The sequence below is a fragment of the Poeciliopsis prolifica genome, unplaced genomic scaffold (genome assembly GCF_027474105.1).
Source record: "Poeciliopsis prolifica strain line A6 unplaced genomic scaffold, Auburn_PproV2 SCAFFOLD048, whole genome shotgun sequence".
In the NCBI taxonomy this organism is placed as follows: Eukaryota; Metazoa; Chordata; class Actinopteri; order Cyprinodontiformes; family Poeciliidae; genus Poeciliopsis; species Poeciliopsis prolifica.
The window spans coordinates 757,720-776,186 of record NW_026562423.1 but is presented as its reverse complement, the minus strand read 5'-3'; the positions used below and the strand labels follow the sequence as shown (position 1 = coordinate 776,186).

The 18,467-nt window shown below is 41.6% G+C and overlaps 1 protein-coding gene across 2 annotated transcripts in view; it reads left to right on the top strand.

Annotated features, from left to right (window-relative positions):
* The window catches only part of antxr1c (ANTXR cell adhesion molecule 1c), a 38,460-nt gene extending 25,981 nt beyond the window's left edge, over positions 1–12,479 (top strand). The window contains exons 13-19 of one of the 2 annotated variants that reach the window (XM_055057652.1): positions 3,110–3,205; positions 3,388–3,426; positions 3,519–3,617; positions 3,712–3,879; positions 4,877–4,957; positions 8,570–8,743; positions 9,218–12,479. In XM_055057652.1, the coding sequence (XP_054913627.1) occupies positions 3,110–3,205; positions 3,388–3,426; positions 3,519–3,617; positions 3,712–3,879; positions 4,877–4,957; positions 8,570–8,743; positions 9,218–9,226 (666 nt within the window). In that variant the 3' untranslated portion in view covers positions 9,227–12,479. Of the gene's footprint in view, positions 1–3,109; positions 3,206–3,387; positions 3,427–3,518; positions 3,618–3,711; positions 3,880–4,876; positions 4,958–8,569 lie in introns of both variants that reach the window. The other variant, XM_055057651.1, reaches the window with a different exon arrangement.
* Positions 12,480–18,467: the final 5,988 nt, after the last annotated feature.

Here is an 18,467-nt window from a genome sequence, read left to right as displayed (position 1 = left end):
TTTTGACGAATATGCTTCGGCATGAAGCAGTGAATCTCAAACATCCACCAAATTGACTTCTATGTTAAGGTTCATTTATTTCGACTTGACTTGTAAATAATGGCAACATTTCTGCAGAGCACCACTGAAACAACCCAAGTCCAATCAGAACTGTTTTAATGGCCTCTTCTTGCGCCTCTTTCTTGAATATTCTCCAACAAACATCTGAAGCCTTCAAAGAACAGCTTTATTTATTCACAGACACAACTGGACCACATTTACTGACTATTTAAGGGCACCAGTGTTTCTAGAAAGATTTCAAAAAAACATGTATCGCACGCTGCATAAAATTATAATAAACTACACGGCGGTTTGTGGTTGTGATGTGTAAAAATGTTCAGTATAGATACTTTTGCGAGGCAGAAAATGATGTTTTCCCCTCCCTTCCTTTGCTAGAAGTCCCACAAACGGGTCCGTGGGACGACCCGTTTGTCTTCTCTGTCTTCCCTTTTTAGTGTTGTCTCTAGCAATGACGCGTCCAAAAAGACCAGCTCGACTCCCCAGCAAAGGAAAGAAAAAAGCGTAGAGAAGCAAGTCCAAGACCACCATATGTGCTTTCTTTGAAAATTAAAGGGGAAACGTCCCATAACGGCTCTGACTGATGAATCCTCTACTTCTGTTCAAATGTTTGTTACTCAGCAAGCGGGGAAAGCGTTGACGTTCCATTTACAGCAATTCAAAGCAAATTTACCTAAACAAAAACATATGGTGGGACATATGGAAACAGAAAATTCCATTTAACCAACAAGTAATATTCCCTTTAAAGGCCCCCTGCCCCAATCCACAAAGCTGGGACAAGAAGCCATGAGAGCAAACTATGTGGCTTATGATGTATGCACCCCAACTTAGCATGCTATTACAATTAGACAGTAAGGGAATGTTCAAATATGTTTAAGGGCCAGAAGACATCAAATAAAAATGTCCAGCGGACAGCTATTAGTTCTCACAGTGAAAACCTATGGTGTTGTATTGGTGCCAAAATTAAATCTACAGTAGTGGTGGCTACTTCCTTGTCGCAGGACGCCATATGTATCCCAAAGCTAGCGACTGATCTGATTAATGACAGGCTGTGTTAGCTTTGGAGAAGTTCATGACTAACATGTCTTAGACTGGAAACCCAATGGTTTGGCTATGATCCCTCTACTGTCCATTAGCACTGGAGATTGGTATTAGCATTGGAGCGGCTAACAACTAACATGAAGCTAATATCAACAGCATCTCTGCTCTTGGGGTGACAGCCAATCATTGGCAAGAAAAATAAATGGGACTCCTGGATTGGTTGCTTTTGAAAATGCCAGGCAGTAGCATGTCCGATAGCATCGCAGCTACTTATTGAAGCTTCCCAAGCTGCATTTTCTTTCAGATGTCTTATAAGTCATTTTTTTCCCCAAAGTGTTTTTTTTTTTCTAAATCATTTTCGGAAAAAAAAAATGACACAGGCCACGAAAAAAATGTGCAAACAGGCAAATTTTGCATGAATAATTGGGAGTTATGAAGACATCCGTGATTACTGACCCGCGAATAGACGGGGATCCACTGACATTTCATCATTTGTTTTTTTTGCCACCAGCCCAACATGTGTAACACCAAACTGCATGACAAAAATATGCACACATCCAGATATGGTCCCGTTCACTGTCACCTAATAAATTACACTATCAAGTTTTCTAACCAGACAATTTAGTCATCGTAGGGAGTCACTGCTTGTTGATAGAGGGGAGGGGATTCGGTTCTGAGAAATATTTATTTGGTTCCTGTGATGAGCTGTCTACAGTCGGCCCCACTGCTGAGTTCAGATAAATCCTCAACCCCCCCCCCTCGTATGATAGATAGGGGAAAGTCAAACCACATGTGATCCTCATCTGCGGTCTGTGATAAAAACCATGTTTGGCTGGCGGAGGCCCGGCTCCAGAGAAAAAGAGAGGAACGTTATATTAGGAGACTTAAATGATTTAGATCCACCACGGCTAGCGAGACAAAGAACACAATCACTATCTCCTCTGCTCCTCCTCGTGTCACAACTTTGGTCTTCGTTGGCCAGCTTGTTTTCTATCTCTCAATGAAGGGAACAGTCAAAACATTCTGATTCCCCGGACCTTCCTTCCCCTGTTTAGTTCAATTTGTACTTTGATTTTTAATTGCTTCCTAAGCTGTTTACTGACCTCTTAACTTATATATTTACTCATTTATCTTTCCAATCACTTCCTTTATCACTTTGGTTTCCTTATCAATCTACTGAACTCATTTATTGCCATCTTTCTCAAATGATTTGCCTTCCTGCTGAAATTTCTGCCTTTATTTCCATCTTTCTTAATTTGCTTCCCTCTATAGCTTCATTTTTTCTGTAGTTCATCGTTTCATGAACTCCTTCATTCCTTCTTAGTGTTTTTGTCCATGCTTCCATCTTTCCTTTTGTAAAATGTTCTTCCTTCTCGCCATCCTTTCATCTTTTTTCACCAACTTCCCAACTTTTTTGGTCCTTTCTTTTTTCTTCCTTTTTGCTTTAGTTTGTTCCTTCCTTGTTTTATTCCTTCCTGAGTTTGTCCGACTGATCTGATTCTTTTTAAATCTAAGTAAACGGGGCTTCTTTTTTTTTTTTTACAGTACTGTACAGGCATAGAATAAATTATTCTCACAGTTAGAATGATTGGATTCTCATCCAAGTATATTAAAATGTAGATTGCAGATGACTGAGGTCAATAGCTGAAACAGACTTCATGCAAACATGTGATGAATATGTTGGGGTCACAGAAAATTCAACAAGGCCGTGGCGAGGGATCGCTGAAGGAGAGATAATTAAAGATGAACTTATGATCCTCTGTGTCTTGATTTTAAATTCACATCCTGACGCCCTGCTGTTCCCACGCCGACGCTGTCTTTTCCCTGAACGTTGTTGTTTGGCAGGTTGAAAATGCTGCAGGCTGCACGCTCTCCTCGGAAGTGTTTAGTCCTTTTATCCCTCATGAATTTCATCCTTCCTTCCCGTCTTCCTTCTTTCATTTGCTGCTAACAAATTTCTGTTCACTGGTAGTAAATCTGCTCCTGCTCTGTGTGTTTGTGCGTTGTCCAGTTTGATGGCACCATCCTGCTGATAACGCTGCTGGTGTTGTTCCTCCTGCTGGCCCTCCTCTTCATGTGGTGGTTCTGGCCTCTGTGCTGCACTGTGGTAAGAAACTCAAATGTCTTTTTATTGTAAAGAGCAGGACTTGGTACACTCGTCGACCACAAGTTCAGTGGATAGTTTCAGAAGAAAAAAAACAAATTTTTTCATAAACGTTTCATTCTTCAGTTGGTCAGACAGAAGCAGAAATGATGTGCGTTGTTGTGAAGATCTTTTCTTGTCCACAGGTGATCAAGGAGCCTCCACCTCCTCCGCCTCCTGAGCCTGTGAGTCAGAACAGCTGCACACACACCAACACATTCAGAAATTTAACGAGGAATGTTGCAAAATGGAAAAAGTCTGGCTTCTGTGTTTTCAGGAGTCAGATGACGACGATGGCCTGCCAAAGAAGAAGTGGCCCACTGTGGACGCCTCATATTACGGAGGAAGGGGAATCGGTGGAATCAAGAGGATGGAGGTGATCAGATCACATTGACGCAGTTCAACCAGACGGCTATGATAAAAACCAACAACAGGTCACTAACCGTTCCTGCGTCGCCCGCCGCCTGCAGGTACGATGGGGCGGAAAAGGCTCCACCGAGGAAGGGGCCAAGCTGGAGAAGCCAAAGAACGCAGTGGTGAAGATGCCGGAGCAGGAGTACGAACCTTACGAGCCCAAGCCCAAGAAAGCTCACAACAAGAAGCCGCCTCAAAACCGCAAGTGGTACACACCCATCCAGGTACACACTGCCGCACCAATGAGAGCACGCTCACCGTGATTCAGTCCAATTGGCGCGCAAACTTCAATCCCGTCACACAGGAGAGGCGGCTAACTAGCATAGACCACAGAAAAATGGAGAGACGTTTTCAAGAACGTGTTGCTGTCAGACAAGTTGCAGTTTCTCTGTCATGTCAACCAGCGTTAGCGACGAGACGGGCTGCGCAGAGACGTAGACAAAGATCAAGAAACAAACAGCTGATCTGTCATGTGAGGCGAACATTTGTTCCCTCACAACTTGTTTCCATTTCCACTTTAGCACATCGGCTGTTTTTCCGAAAAGCCAAAATCACCTTTTGTTTTTCAGTTCTTAACCACTGAATGTTGAAAATGGCCCATTAATGGAATCAGACACTCATTTCCAATAATCTCTGAGCTGATGGTGAAACGTAAAAAGTACCTGGAGTGTCTGCTGACTTTATGAATGAAGCCTTTCAGACAGTAGCAGCACTCACACACAGAAATACACACTCCCCCTTCAATACACATGCTGATCTCAGTGTATGTAATGTAAGGACATCACCGAGAAAGGCAGATCATTCATAACATTTAGAAATGCCATGTTGCGTATGAATGAAAAATGTTCCTCTTCAATATATATATTTTTTCTTTTTTAACACTCGCCAAACAGTTAGAGTTGGTGAAATTAGTCCTTTAAACTGGTTGGATCCACATGAATTTGAACGATCCTAGTTTGCAGACTCTGCAGCTTTCACGACCTTCCTCAAAATGTTGCATTTGAGCGTAAATAATATTACTTACAGCAATTTTTGGTTGCTGGTTTGGTCCGCCTCTGTTACGAAACCCGTTCCTGGATGGGAGAACACAAAACAGAGTCGCTTCGGTGACTCATGAATGATTTCTTAGCACGTTAGTTTGCCTTAAAACAAATTGAGTGATAGAAGTCAGATATGACTCCAGTGACGTAACCATGAAACCTTCCATCCTCTGCTGCTCAGGGTAAGCTGGACGCCATCTGGGCTCTGTTTCGCCGCGGTTATGACCAGGTTTCCCTGATGAGACCCCAGCCTGGTGACCATGTAAGTTACTCACACTTCAAAGATGTCGGCCTCTTTCTTTTAGTTAAAACTGGTGGACTTAGATGGAAGGTTATGTAAAGTTGTATTTTTCCAGAGTGAATGTAAAAAAAAAACTTAATTTATTTCACTATTCAATGCTTTCTAAATATGCATCTTGAGGGGGAAAAATTTTGTACACGATTTACAGGGAATAATTTATGATGGAAATGAGAGTGAAATAAAATAGCTTTTTTTTTACTTGAAACGCAGCAAAATCTGCTTTTACTACAATATCTTGCCGTTTCAGAGCAGAATTGATGGGATTGTATTTATTATTAGAAATACGTAAACAAAATCTTTTCATGGAACTTGAAATCTAACCTGGAAAAAAAAATGTTTGAAAACTGCTCAGATATGTAAACATTACCTTCATGTTTGACTCAGTGTATGTTTGTGTTTTGTGACCAGTCTTGTCAAGGGACTGCCTGCGATTAAGCTCGTGTTGTTGTTCCGGTCCGACGCATCAAATGTTGGCGTTTATGTTTGAGCCGTGCATTGTCCCGATCTAAAGGACGTTTGATTTCATTAATGATGACTTTACTTGAGATGTGTTTACATCAGGGACAGTCTGGTGGTGGTACGCGGGAAGAAACACCGGTTTTGCCACCATGTGAAGGGTTTTTACTTCACATGCTAGTTATTTACATCTGCAACCTTTGGAAACATAAACAAGATTTTAAAAAATTATTCCCGTTGGTAGCTGGTTTTAGTGGATGACTTGACTAGATCAAGCGTTTTTACTCTTTAGAGCTGTTTCCGTCGCCCCTGTGGAAATCTAAACCAAAAGGATTAGCAAACGCTTTCTTGCAGACCTTTGGACCCAGTGTGCATTTGGATTCCTGGACAGTTCAACTGGAGTCTCTAAGCCAGGCAATTACCCTCTGTAGAGTGAGACAGCACTGAGGTAACCAGTGCTTCAAAAAAAATAATGTGTCAGTCGTACATGAACCTCAAGCTCCTGGTGTCTCTGAGCGAGCGAACACCTCCGCTGGCTCGGCGCATGCTGTTGAGCCGATTCCTCCCTCACACCTGCTTTCCATTAGACGCTATAAATTAGATGAAAAGCAGAACCACAGCTCACATCCCTGTAGTTGGACAGGCTTCTTCTGCATTTTTTTTTTTTTTTTTTTGCTCAACTCTTTACCAGATGAACCACATGGTTCTGCTTTAATGCCCAGAGCATCTATCACACAGCACCACATAATAGCTGGCGATGAATGCGGAGAAAGAAAAGGCTTTACACTCAGAACAAAGCTGCCCCTGGGGGGAGCTTAGAAATACCTCGCAAACATGCAGTTTACTGTTCTGTTTATTCAAATAATCCTCGGTCATTTTTCAGCTCCTCCAGTCCCAACGAAGAATTTTTCCAGGTTCACTCTTTTTCAGCAGCTTGTAAGGTGGGGTAAATTAATTTGAAGTCACAATTTGCATGGAATAATTTGAGAGACAGCAAAAATTATGGCTCAGTGAAATATACTTCAGTTTTAATGTTCTGGTTTACGCAATTCCCAAGGAGAACGAACAATAGCCTCTCTTTTTTTAAATAGCATTATCACCCCAAGATCACGCGTTGTTCTTTTATTCAGGTTAGCTTTATTGTGTTTCCCCCCCCCCAACAGACTTACTGAGTTGCAGTACAAAGAAAGAACAATGTCAGTTCAGTTTCAACGCTTCGTTTTTCTTTCGTTTGCCGATTGCCAATAAACAGCTCAATGTGATCCAAGGTGCCGTTCTGTTGAGTGCAGTCTGCCGTCATCGAGCCGTCACATCGTTTCACACTGAATCAAAATCCCATTTCTCTTCTCTAGGAGCTGATGATGAGCAGAAGTGTCCAAATATCCCAAGCCACCCTGATGTACTGACAGACAAAAGATCTTGCATTAAATGTGATGAAAGCTGACTAAATCTTTGTGCTCATGAATGTTGAGGATCATCCAGTCTAAATTTTAGAACAAAGTCAGTCATTGTAGGAGTGTGTGTGTGTGTGTGTGTGTGTGTGTGTGTGTGTGTGTGTGTGTGTGTGTGTAGGGGGGGGGGGGGGGGTGTGTGTGTGTGTCACCAAACCACATACAGGACAGTTACATCAGAGGGACAGAATAAGCTGGTATTATATCCCCTTTCTGGACCAGCGGTTTGCTGGTTACAGGGTCAAAACTAATGTCAAAGACAGAAGACGCACAGGCCTGTCTGACCATGCCTCACCGACTGACCATGCCTCACACACACACGGGCGGAAATTTAATGCCAGAAAACGTTCTGGTCGCGGATGTCCAGCACAGCTTTAGAGAACAAAGAAGTGTTTCGGAAAATTTGAATATTTTCACAAAACAGTTTATATTATCAGGGTATTTTAGTCCAGATCAGTGCAGCATGTGTTGTTGCCTCTGCCAAGACAGGAAAAAAAAATAATCCTCCATATTTTGCATTTTTATGAGTGACTCTATCATTTTCCACTATGGAAAACCATGTTCCAGTGGTTTCAGCCATTCACACTGCTTATTAACAGATTAGCATTTCTCCTATCCACTCTTGACGACCAACCACACAAATCTGGACAAAAGGTAGAGTCTGAGCACTAAAAGAAACTTCTGTGAATTTCTCGAGTTAATAGGTTTTCCAGTGTTACAGGCATTTAAAGGGCTTACTGAAATCTGAAAACTTTTTAAAACGTTTTCTCTTTTTAGAAAACAATGCTGATCTTTTCTGGTGTCTGTTTTTTAATCCTTATCAGCGTTTTTTTTGCTAATTAGCTTAAACTTAACATGACACTAAACCAGAGGTCTCAGATGCTGGTCCTCAGGGCTTAAATGAATGCAGCAGTTGGATTCATCCTAAAGAGCGAATTAAATCATTTTAATTCGTCCTACATGTTTTGTCCTACATCAAAAACATGTAGGACAACAGGTTGGGGACTGCTGTACTCAACTAAGTAGTGAGTGAAAGATGATATTCCAGTGTATGGGGACTAAGAACTGGTTGACAGCAGGGAAGAGTCCTCAAGAGTTAACACAAGGACTTTAATCTCCTCTCATTTTCATTTATTTCTATTGCTTATGGCCTTGACTCTCACCCAAAGCACAACCAATACCAATGCATGTCTAACCCTAACTCAGTTCACACCTTAGTCCTGAACCTAAACCCCAACCTTAGAGCACTTCTCCTCATGAGGACCAGGCTTCAGTCCCCACAAGTAGCAGTGGGTCTGCATTACTTTGTTTTCACAATGCAATAAAAACAAGCTCTAAGTTTTGGCTACCCACAAAATCCTGCGGTATCATTCACTTCCTATTTTTGGAGTTGTCTCTGGTCTGCTTGCATCCACTGGGCATTAGGACCACACCAGAGTTCAAATTAATGAAACCAAGACCTACATTTTTTAGGTGGACCAGAGTTCACTTTATTGATCTCCATCAGAGTTCGATTGCACATTCACACCTCCCCATATGAACCAGTCTCTCAGGGCAACCTAAGTAGAGTTTGATTAAAGTGAACTAAACAGGATTGGTGTGAATGCAATCCAAGTGTTCTGCATTTGGTTTGCCTAAACATTCACATGTACTTCTTTCTGTACAGGGTCGATGCATCAACTTTACAAGAGTAAAAGACGATTCGGCAACCAAGGCCCCACCCCGTACTCCAATTCATGCGCCATCGCCGCCTCCGCCGGACTACCGTCTCGTTACCCGCTCCGCCTCCTCGTCTCCTACCTCTTCCAGCCCACCAGCCAGGTCACCACCATCAGGCCAGGTGCCTCCGGGGCCCCCGCCGTCCCGCACGCCTCCAGGGCCGCCTTGTCCTCCACCAGCCCGTCCTCCACCCTCCCTACAGCCCTAAATCATTCAGAAAAACCTTCTCCGCCCTCCCGCCCTATACATTTTGATATCACATTGATATTACTACCCGTCTGAGCATGTGTTTAATCTTAAAGGAGGCGGTCCTGCTGCCAAGTATCCTCCTGCCTTATAGCAAAGATCAGCTGCATGCTGAAGCTGAGACATGTGTCTTCCTTCTGTCGTCTGGGATAGAGTCTCAAGCTAAGCTGCAAGCTCACAACTATAGTCATGTGACATGCTCCTGTGCCTTTACATGGTTAACTACAGATTAAGAATGTGCTTGAGTTGAATGCTTTCTGTAACTAATGCCAAAGCAAATGCTGCATAAATCGAAGGGCAAAAACATTTCTTTGAACTGTGGTTTAACTTGACATTCTATCTCACACAGATCACGTAATGCCATTTCTGAGATCTTGAAAGGATTGTTGCTGGACAGCAAAGCAAAGAAGAAAGGGATGTCGATCGATGTGTATGGAAAGATATTCAAAAATTGTCTGTCTTTATCAACTACTGAGTTTTGTGGTTTCTGGTTATTTCTTGCCACCTTCTCCATTTCGTATCTATGCGGTTTTGATGATCTAGTGCCCGACTTTTTGGGTCTGACACAATACGTTTTGTACGATATGAAACTCCTGATTTACTAAGCCAAAATTGAATTTTTAAGTATTTTGAAAACAAAACTATTACATAGTCCCTTTGCAACTACATCATTGATCAGTTGAGGCGCCATGATGGACGTAGTAAGTGACTGACGGGAGTATTAAACAGAGAAGACTGCCATTGTTCTCCCAAATTGTTTTTGCCAGTATAGCCTCAGCTTGCACTCGATCTTTCTAATGGTACAAAAGGTAAATGCCTTTTTTTGTACCTTACCTTCTTTCCTCAACATAAACTTTACGATAAAATGACAGGTCTGGTTTGCGTCCTTGTCTGTTTGTGCAGCATTCTATGAAATCAACTAAATAAATGCGATGTTAGGCTACCGACCGTCAGTTAAACCACGTCCGTCATGGCGGAGTGGGTCGGATTCTGAAGAGTGTGACGTCACGTGCAAAGGGTCAAATACACTACGGCTTAAATATATGAGTATAAAGAAAGGTTATTGGTGATAAGTACCAAATAGATACAGGAACAGACAAAAAACAGGAATCCATTAGATACAACACAACGGTACGAATTTGTGAAAGGAGCGACCCAGAACCACTTAGGCTGATGATGTAAAGGCAAGAAGCAACGTTTTGAATGAGATGTACGTGGATTGGCAAACAGAAGGTGTTGGAGTGGCACTTTTCCACGTTAAATGCTACTCAGAGATACCTTGAAGCAGCAAATATCAGCAATGTATTGGCATAAATATTACAGTGTGTGGTTGAGATTTGAGGCCCAGTTTAAGCTGACGGGAGGATATGTGTTTTTTTTGTTATGTATTTCAGGTGTGTTTTAAATGTTATGTTGATTGAAATGTTTCAGGTTTGAATTTTGGAGTAAGTAGAGAGGGAATATGTCATTTTGTATGTTTGTTTCCTTTTTTTTCTTTTTTTTTAATCGTTTTGTGTTGATATCCGAGCACATCATCTGTTGAGCGACCAGAGGACGTGTTTTTGTTTTGTCAGCATCTGGACACTGAAACTAATGCAATCAAGCATCCAGACATCAGAATCAGGTCTATCTTTTTTTTTTTTTTGGTTTTGTTTTTGCTTTTTTCAGTTTTTTTGTCAGACATTTTGATACTGTATTTTGTTGAAGTTCTGTGTGTTTTACGTTTTTAGTTTTGTCATTCACCACCGGTCACATTGCAACTGCAGGGCAGTTCAAAGAGCATCTAATTTATTTTACTCCCCGACAGAAATGCTGGAGAGTATCGAAACAATTGACAAGGTGTCCAATCACTGACATTGACACTGTGCGAATTTAAAAAACATACATTAGTTATCTGTTAAGAAGATCACATTAGGCATGTCAGCGTTGCATGGCACTTTAGCTACACTGTAAAGCAGGTCGCGTAAACTAACAGGTCGAGTACAATTTAATGTCGTTACATCTGGGAAAGTTAAAAATGACAAAAAAATAATAATAATTAAATAAAACTATATTATTTTTTAGGGCATTAGCAGAAAAAGTGGGCTGCAGCGCCACCTTGTCTTAATCAAGGGACATAGCAACTACACAGAAACCTTTCTGTTTATTAGTATATATTGTACTGATATTCTCAGCAGCAGCAAAATGAGTATCAGTGTTTTGGGGTTTTTTATTAGTTAGCTTTTTTTAATTACTTAAACAAAACAGTTGATTTTAGCACTGACAAAAAAAAAGAGTCAAATTAGGCCCCGGATAGATTGATTTTTTTTTCTAAAAAAAAAAAAAAGCATGGCTGATGTTGTCATACCCATGCCACCACAGTATGAGGCGACAAAGTTACAAAGTTAATATTCTCAACCTCAAAATCTTGATTTTGGCTAATATGGTATCACACAGTATTTCCCCCGCAAGAGTTTCTTTAGTTTACAATACAGGTTTGATATTTAGAGAGTCGGAGTGAAGCAAAAAAAAAGTTGTGGAAAATTTCTTAGAATCCACTCAGCTCATATTGAAGGTGACAGTGAGTCTGTGTGTCATTATATTCAGTATGTTACAGACATCCAGGCTGTACAGATCTGTACTTTTAAAAATATTTTCTCTTTTCATTCCAAAAGATTCTTTGTACATGGATTGGAGGTGCAAACAAAGAAGAAACATGTTTGCAAAAATGTTTCTGTCGTTGTGGACAGTGTGTAAAGCTCGCAGTAGTAGCGCAGCACAGCTCCACAGGAATTCAGAAAAGTGGTTATTTAGATCGCCTGTAGGTAATTGCAACAAATTTAAGGCTTTTTATATTTCTGTTTATTTATAGGAAATTAATAACAACCATGACATAAGTTCTAATCATCTGGTTGATTATATCTAGACTGAATGTTCTTCTGTTAAAGACTTTTCACATTTTCTTGCGTAAACTTCACCGGTTCTTCCCGCTGACCCTGTTAAAGGCTCTAGAGAAGAAGTTTGCCACACACGTAATCCTGTTTTACAAAGCCTTCTGGAATTTTTGTTTCATTTTGCGTGTCTTGGTTGTGGTTTGTATTATTTTTGAAACATGGGCGTTTCAGCGATTTTTGTAACATGCCGACTCACTGACTGTACTCAAAAGTTTCTGTGCTTCAATTAAATTAGTTACTATGTTTATGTTGCAATCGCCTTGAACAGAATGACACAGACGAGACACTTAGCTTCATGTCCTTGTTGTCATTTACACATTCCTCCTGTTTTGAGTTGTATCATTATCATTGTCTTTAGCATGCTATAATGACTGAACGTCACATTACATGTAAGTGTAAAAACCTGTTGCATTTCACATCACTGTTCTTCAGGAGCTGGAATTAGCATTAAGGCTTCCCAAAACACAGTTTTTTTTGTTTTGTTTCGGGGGGGTTTATGACAAACTAATTGATTCATTCAAGTAATTTTTTGTTACTCTTTGAAGGAAACTTTTCACAGCTTTTTACATGAGCAGTATAACCAGTAGTATCAAAAACAATGTAAAAGGTGGTTGATTTGCTATTGTTAGCTGATAACTTTTTTTTCACAGTACCAATAAAGTTTTGCTCTTAACCTTCTCCTGGAAAAAAAATAATAATCATTTTTGTACATTTCCGTGTCACTGTCTGCATGTTTGCAATTGCAATTGGTATTTGTTCAGATCATGGGTTACAATAATTGTAACCCCTAAGCCTCAATGACAAGCATCTGTATCACTGTCACAGAATCAATCCAACCATACTACGCAGCTGCTTCACTCAGATCGGGATGCTAGATGCTCGAAACTGAAAAAGTAGTTAATGGTGACATTTGGGAACAGTGAGAGCACAGACAGTTTTTCCTAGATGGTTAGTTTATCCTCTGACATACATTGAAAAAACAACCTATGGAAAGTAATATATCCCTGAATATGATTTAGCAGAACACTGTGAATTCAACCACTTTGAGCTCAGTTTGCACACACTATTCAAAACAGGAGGGCATCAGATGTCACACATATATTTCAAAAAGTGGCACAAATGTCCTTCATTTCCTCCCATTTGTCTTTCACCATGCCAGCATTCATGGGTAGACAGAACGCAGCATAATTCAGCAGCCAGTTATTAACATGTTAAACCTAAGCTGAAGCGTAGCAGACAGTTAGCATCCTCCACATCCCAGGACAACAGCTGGCGCAACCTAGCTAGCTGTTGTGCTATGTGAAAACACATTCTCTGTTGTGGAAGGGTTTCCACACTTTGTATTTGATACAGTCAGAAGAGCGACCATGAGCGCTTCCAGCTACATAATTAGTGTGGAGTCTACATTTTTTCCCCTCTGCACACAGAGGATCGGAAGATGTGGGATGTCAAAAGGGGCTGGATCCGAAAAAAATGAAGAAAAGAATGGAGAAAATGAGGCAGTCAGTCCTGGAAGCAGACAGGAGGGGGTGAGCTTGCAAAATAATGAAAAATAATAATAAAAAGTGCAAACAACAACAGCTTGGACCCTCTCTCTCTGTCCCATCGAGTTCACCAAAGCAATACTTAAACGGTCTATAGCAATTCTTAAACATCGATCCCGTCTGGAAGGTTTGAATGGGCTCTGGATGAAAATGTTCCATAAAAGACCTGCAGTTGTAACTGCAGTGAATTTTACAAAATATCGAGTCGCAACAGTCGTTTCAAAGGGTTTCATCACTGTGAACCTTTTTCCCTTCCATTGTTCATTTTATATTATTTGAGTTAGTCTGTCATGAATCCCGATAAAGTGCGTGGAGATTTGAGGATAAGTTCAGAAACATAAAACGTGCATGTTGTCAGCTGGAAGCGTTTAGCGTGATTGTGTGACAGTGGCCATCAGGGGTTCAGACTGGCAGATTTATGGAAGCATGCGGAGCCTTAAACTGGCGGATGGAAGGGTGATGTGCGTTTTCATAATCGGCGTAATCTTGAGCATCTGTGTCAAGTTTGAAGAAATGAACTTGTTAAACTCTGCGGTTCAGATGGAAGAATCCGAGTTTTTGTTGTTTTCTTTTACGCCCTGACAGCCAACCTAAAATTTTGTTGGGTTGCTTTTTTTTATCTTGTTTTTTTTTTTATACACCCTAATCTCCAAACAAAAGCCTTGCTGGCTGGGTTAACAAACGGCATGTTAATGGTTCTGCAGTCGCACCACAACAATCATTTCTATGCTACAGCTTCGTTTCTGGTCTGGCTCGTAGACCCTCAGACGATATTTGTGGGAAGTAAGCTCCTCCCATCAACCGCCAGGCTGAGGGCACATTCATGGGAAACTGCCTCAAAAATATATCGCTGTAGAAATCTACAACTGCTGCAACGAATGTCTAGTTCTGATGAGAGCTGACGGAGGTGTCGACTAAATATACAGCTGACATGTTTACGGCGAATCTCGGTCACTTTAACCTTCCCCGTTCCTCCATTTTTATTTTTTTTTTCGTCTTTCCCGCTGCCAGAAGAAAACCGAGGCCAAGAAGAATGTGCTGATGTCTGAGTGTTTCATCTTGGTCTCACATTACCGCCTAGACTGAACCTCACTGACCCATCTCAAGCAGACACACACACTCACACACACACACGCACGCACACACACACACACACACACAGATGTTGGTATTTGTCTTTGTGGCTGTATTTTGATGCTTCCAGTATCCTTGGTGACCGTGTGGGGAAAACAGCGGGCTGGAAACAGCTGTCCTGTGAGCGCGGCGGTGGTTCTTCTGTCACCACATTCGCTTGGTTCTAATCCTGGACACAAAGCCGCAGGGGGGTTTTGTCGTGAGGGTTTGGGGTTAAATCAGATCCAAAAGAAACAACGACGTTTTGACCTAAAGCTGCGGTATGTAAGTTTTATTGAAAAATGTGTATTTTTGATATATTTGTTGAAACTGTACGTGCGGCATCAGGCAGATAATCTGGGAAAAATATTGAGTTCCTCTGCCTTCACCCACTTTTAATAACCCAAAAAAAAAAAACTAACAAAAAAAAAACAATCAGTGGCAGGAAGCCGCTGTTAGTGTTGTCAATGAGGGCGGTGCAATGGTTTTCCTGTAGCGTTAAGTTGTTGCTCCGCCATTAGCACATTGAGCAGAGAGTGAATTAGCTTGATTGACAGCGCTAAGCCCCTCCTCCTGGCTCTGATTGGGGGGGGTTTTTGTGCATTCCTCCAGATGGCAATGGCAGCTCACAGAAGAGATTGATCTTTTCTCATCTTATAATCTCTTCCTGGCCATTTGTTTGATGAGCCGGACAGAGAAACATTTCCCACATCAGCCAAATACACAATCACGTTAATCTTCCATTAAGCTTTCATCATCCATACATCATCAGTCATAAAGCTTTGGTATCTTTGGACTGAGGGAGTGAAAATGGGAGTGTGGGTCGTAAACATCTGGTGAAATAAACATGGAGCAGATTCAACAGAAATCTTCCACCTGGCTGTCAACCCTGACCTCACTTAGTCACTGCTCACTAGTAGCTTCGCAACAGTGGAGTTTTGGGAACCCTCCAATCGGATTCCATGGAAAAGCGGCACACTCGTGTTCCCGTAAGCTCAGAGCGCGTCACAGCTCCCACTGGAGTCAAGTTTCATTTTAAGATTTGACATGCTTTGGCTGCACGTTCATTAATCTCCTGATAATTACCATTGACGAACCGACGGATGATTCAACTCCTCACGGATGAGATGCACTCTGGGGGTTTTTCTCTCGTCCGTGTCTCAGTCCACACCGATGAACACGAAAAACTCACATTGACCAGAAACGACAAGCCATAATCAGCTCAAAGCACAGAAATCAAGAATATGCGGTAAGAAATAAATGTCTTTCAACATGATATTCTCACACACAAGGCTCAAATCTTGTACATGGAAAATGTTTTGCTCGCTGTGAATTTCAGCAAATAGAAACAGAAATTAGTTTCTGGTTTAGTTTGGAACGTCGAGATGTAGAATATTTCCTCATCAGTTCCAGTCCTGCATTCACATGTCAATTCACGAACCTTTTACCGAATTATATTTTATGCTACATACAAAATCGGGAAAACATTTCTTCACACCCAACACATGAACTGTTCAGGAACAAACGTAATGTTTTTTTAAACTCAGGAAGACCAGGGAGTTTCCTCAAACATGCCTGAGTGAAGTCAGATTCAGATCGGAATGACATCACTTCCAATTTCACCTTTGGTGCAAGATAAAAAAAACAAAACAAATGGGACACATGTGCGTTAAATGTTGTTTCAAGGGAGCGCACTAAGTAATACAAACCTGCGACAATGTTTTTCTTATTTCAGACAGACTTACGATCCATTCACTGCCAGAAGTTGCACGATCCTGGTACTGGTAGTGAATGTGACTCGTGAATTACAGCAAAAGGTTTCAATATTTTCTGATATGCAACGTTTTATAAAAGATTCACATAAAAACGTAAAGAATTTTCAACTTTCGCATTATATTTTGAGATTCCGTACCCTTTTTTTTTTTGATCTATCACTTCTAATACTTAGTCATTCACAAAGAAAAGTTTAAAGCAAATATGTCTTTTTTTTCCTTTTTCTTTTCAAAGAAAGCCATAGAAGTGTTGTTTTTCCCTGTCAATTTTCATTTATTTCTGACAATTTCAACACATCATGACTACTGACACAAGGGCCACCGCTGTGACATGACCATGAAGACACGGCCCATTAGCACAAGCTGTGTTGTCAGAAGAGCCCAAGAATTTTACCGTTCTACATCAACCTGATCTTTTCGGCTCTTCCTCTGTTTGCGTTTCGCTTATTTCATCTGTTCAGATAATCCGTGCTGCAGCTGCCATGCCGGTTCTTTCCCAGTCGAGGGTGAAAGGAATTACAGTTCTCTGATGCAAACGTGGCACCAAGAACTGCCCTCAGTGCCCCCCCAAAATACTCCCCTTCCCTCTCCCCGACCCCTCCTCCTCTTCCACACTCTTCCTCCTCCTTTCTGCCAAACCAGTGTGACCACTCAGGCCTCCGGGGCAACTTGTGTGGCACAGACTCCCCTCCCCATCTCCGCCTCCACTTCCTCGTCTCTCTTGGGGTCTGTCAGTCTTCTTCCATGTTGGTTGTTGCTCGTTTGGGTTTTTGTCTTTTTTTGCTCGCCCTAAACATTCTGTTGAATTTGACCAATTTTACCCCTTTATTGTCTGTGTGTGAAATGTGCAGGTGGGACAAGAGTTGTGGATAGATGAAAGTTTTACTAGATAAGTCAAGCTTAGCTCAGACGGTCTCCAGTAAACCCCATTGTAACTTTTGGCTTTGATCGCCGTTCAGCCCTCCGACTGTCAGACACAAAGCAACACAACTGGTCCCTTCCAAAAACACACACACAACCACACCCTTTTTGCTCTACAGTTGCAGGTGTTTAGGACGGTGATACAGTCAGGATGAAGCTACTGGCGTCTCACAACACGGCCCGTGACAAACCCGGGACATGCTGGCGCGTCCCGTTCGCCGTTGTACTGGTACGACGCAACGTTGGGCGTTTGGGTTTAGCCCTGCCTCCCAAGTGAAATTCCAACTGGTGGTGGAAGCAATTTCCTGAATCTACACAACCATAAAGAAGTTCCATCGATCCGTGACGTTTCCAAGGCACTGGTGGACCTGCAGAAACAAGAGGGGTTCGGTAATAAATGACTGGATGTGGCAGGTAATATATCTGCCCCGCAGATGACTGCCCATGTGGAGGGTATCTCTGTTGACATTTCTTATTGGAAGCACAACCAAAGAGCTGGTTCAATTTTGGTTTGCAGTAACAAAAACCAAAATTGCTTTTACTGCATTGGTAATAAAATTGCGCAAATTGGAATTAGGAAAATAAATGTGCTTACTGGAAACTAAAAACAAAAAAAAAACTCAAGTTTATTGTTTACATATTTAAAAGCCCTCACTCAGCTAAAAACGGTTTTCATAAACCAAACATCCAGACAACAAACTCACAAATCTTCGTTCAGTTCTTAATGATTCTGAATAATGAAAAGGCTGCTAATTTTCACTGGATGTTTATTTCCTTTTAAAAGATCTGCATTTATTTTGGCGGACCAGAAGAAGAAGGTTAACCCTGGGCAATGTTCCTGCAATAAACTATCCCTGGTGCAAAGTTTAGATTGTGTCTGACTGACAACCCATCCGTAACATAGACTATATAAACTTTTAGTGTCTACAATTCTTTTACCAACAGAGAAAAAAAGGGGCTTGTGACATCAACATGTCCACATCTATAAACAGTTTAACTCTAAAGCTAAGGCAGCTCCTCCAGAATTCACAGGCCTGTGTGTCTGACCTCCAGGTGACCTCCGTCTCACCTGCTTCCTTTAGTCTGGGATCAACTGGCTTCGATGGCGTTCATATCAGTGACTCACATCCTGTCTGCGTCGGGGAGAATCCCTGAGCTGTACCAACGCTCTGAGGCAGACTGCTGACCGGGAAAACTAAAGGAAAGGAGTTCTGCAGATGCATGCAGGGAAAATGAGGGACTGGTTACTTTGGCAATGGGTTAATTAATGAATCCGTTGGTCTTGAAGGTGAAGGACAGAGTGTTTCTGCGTCGTT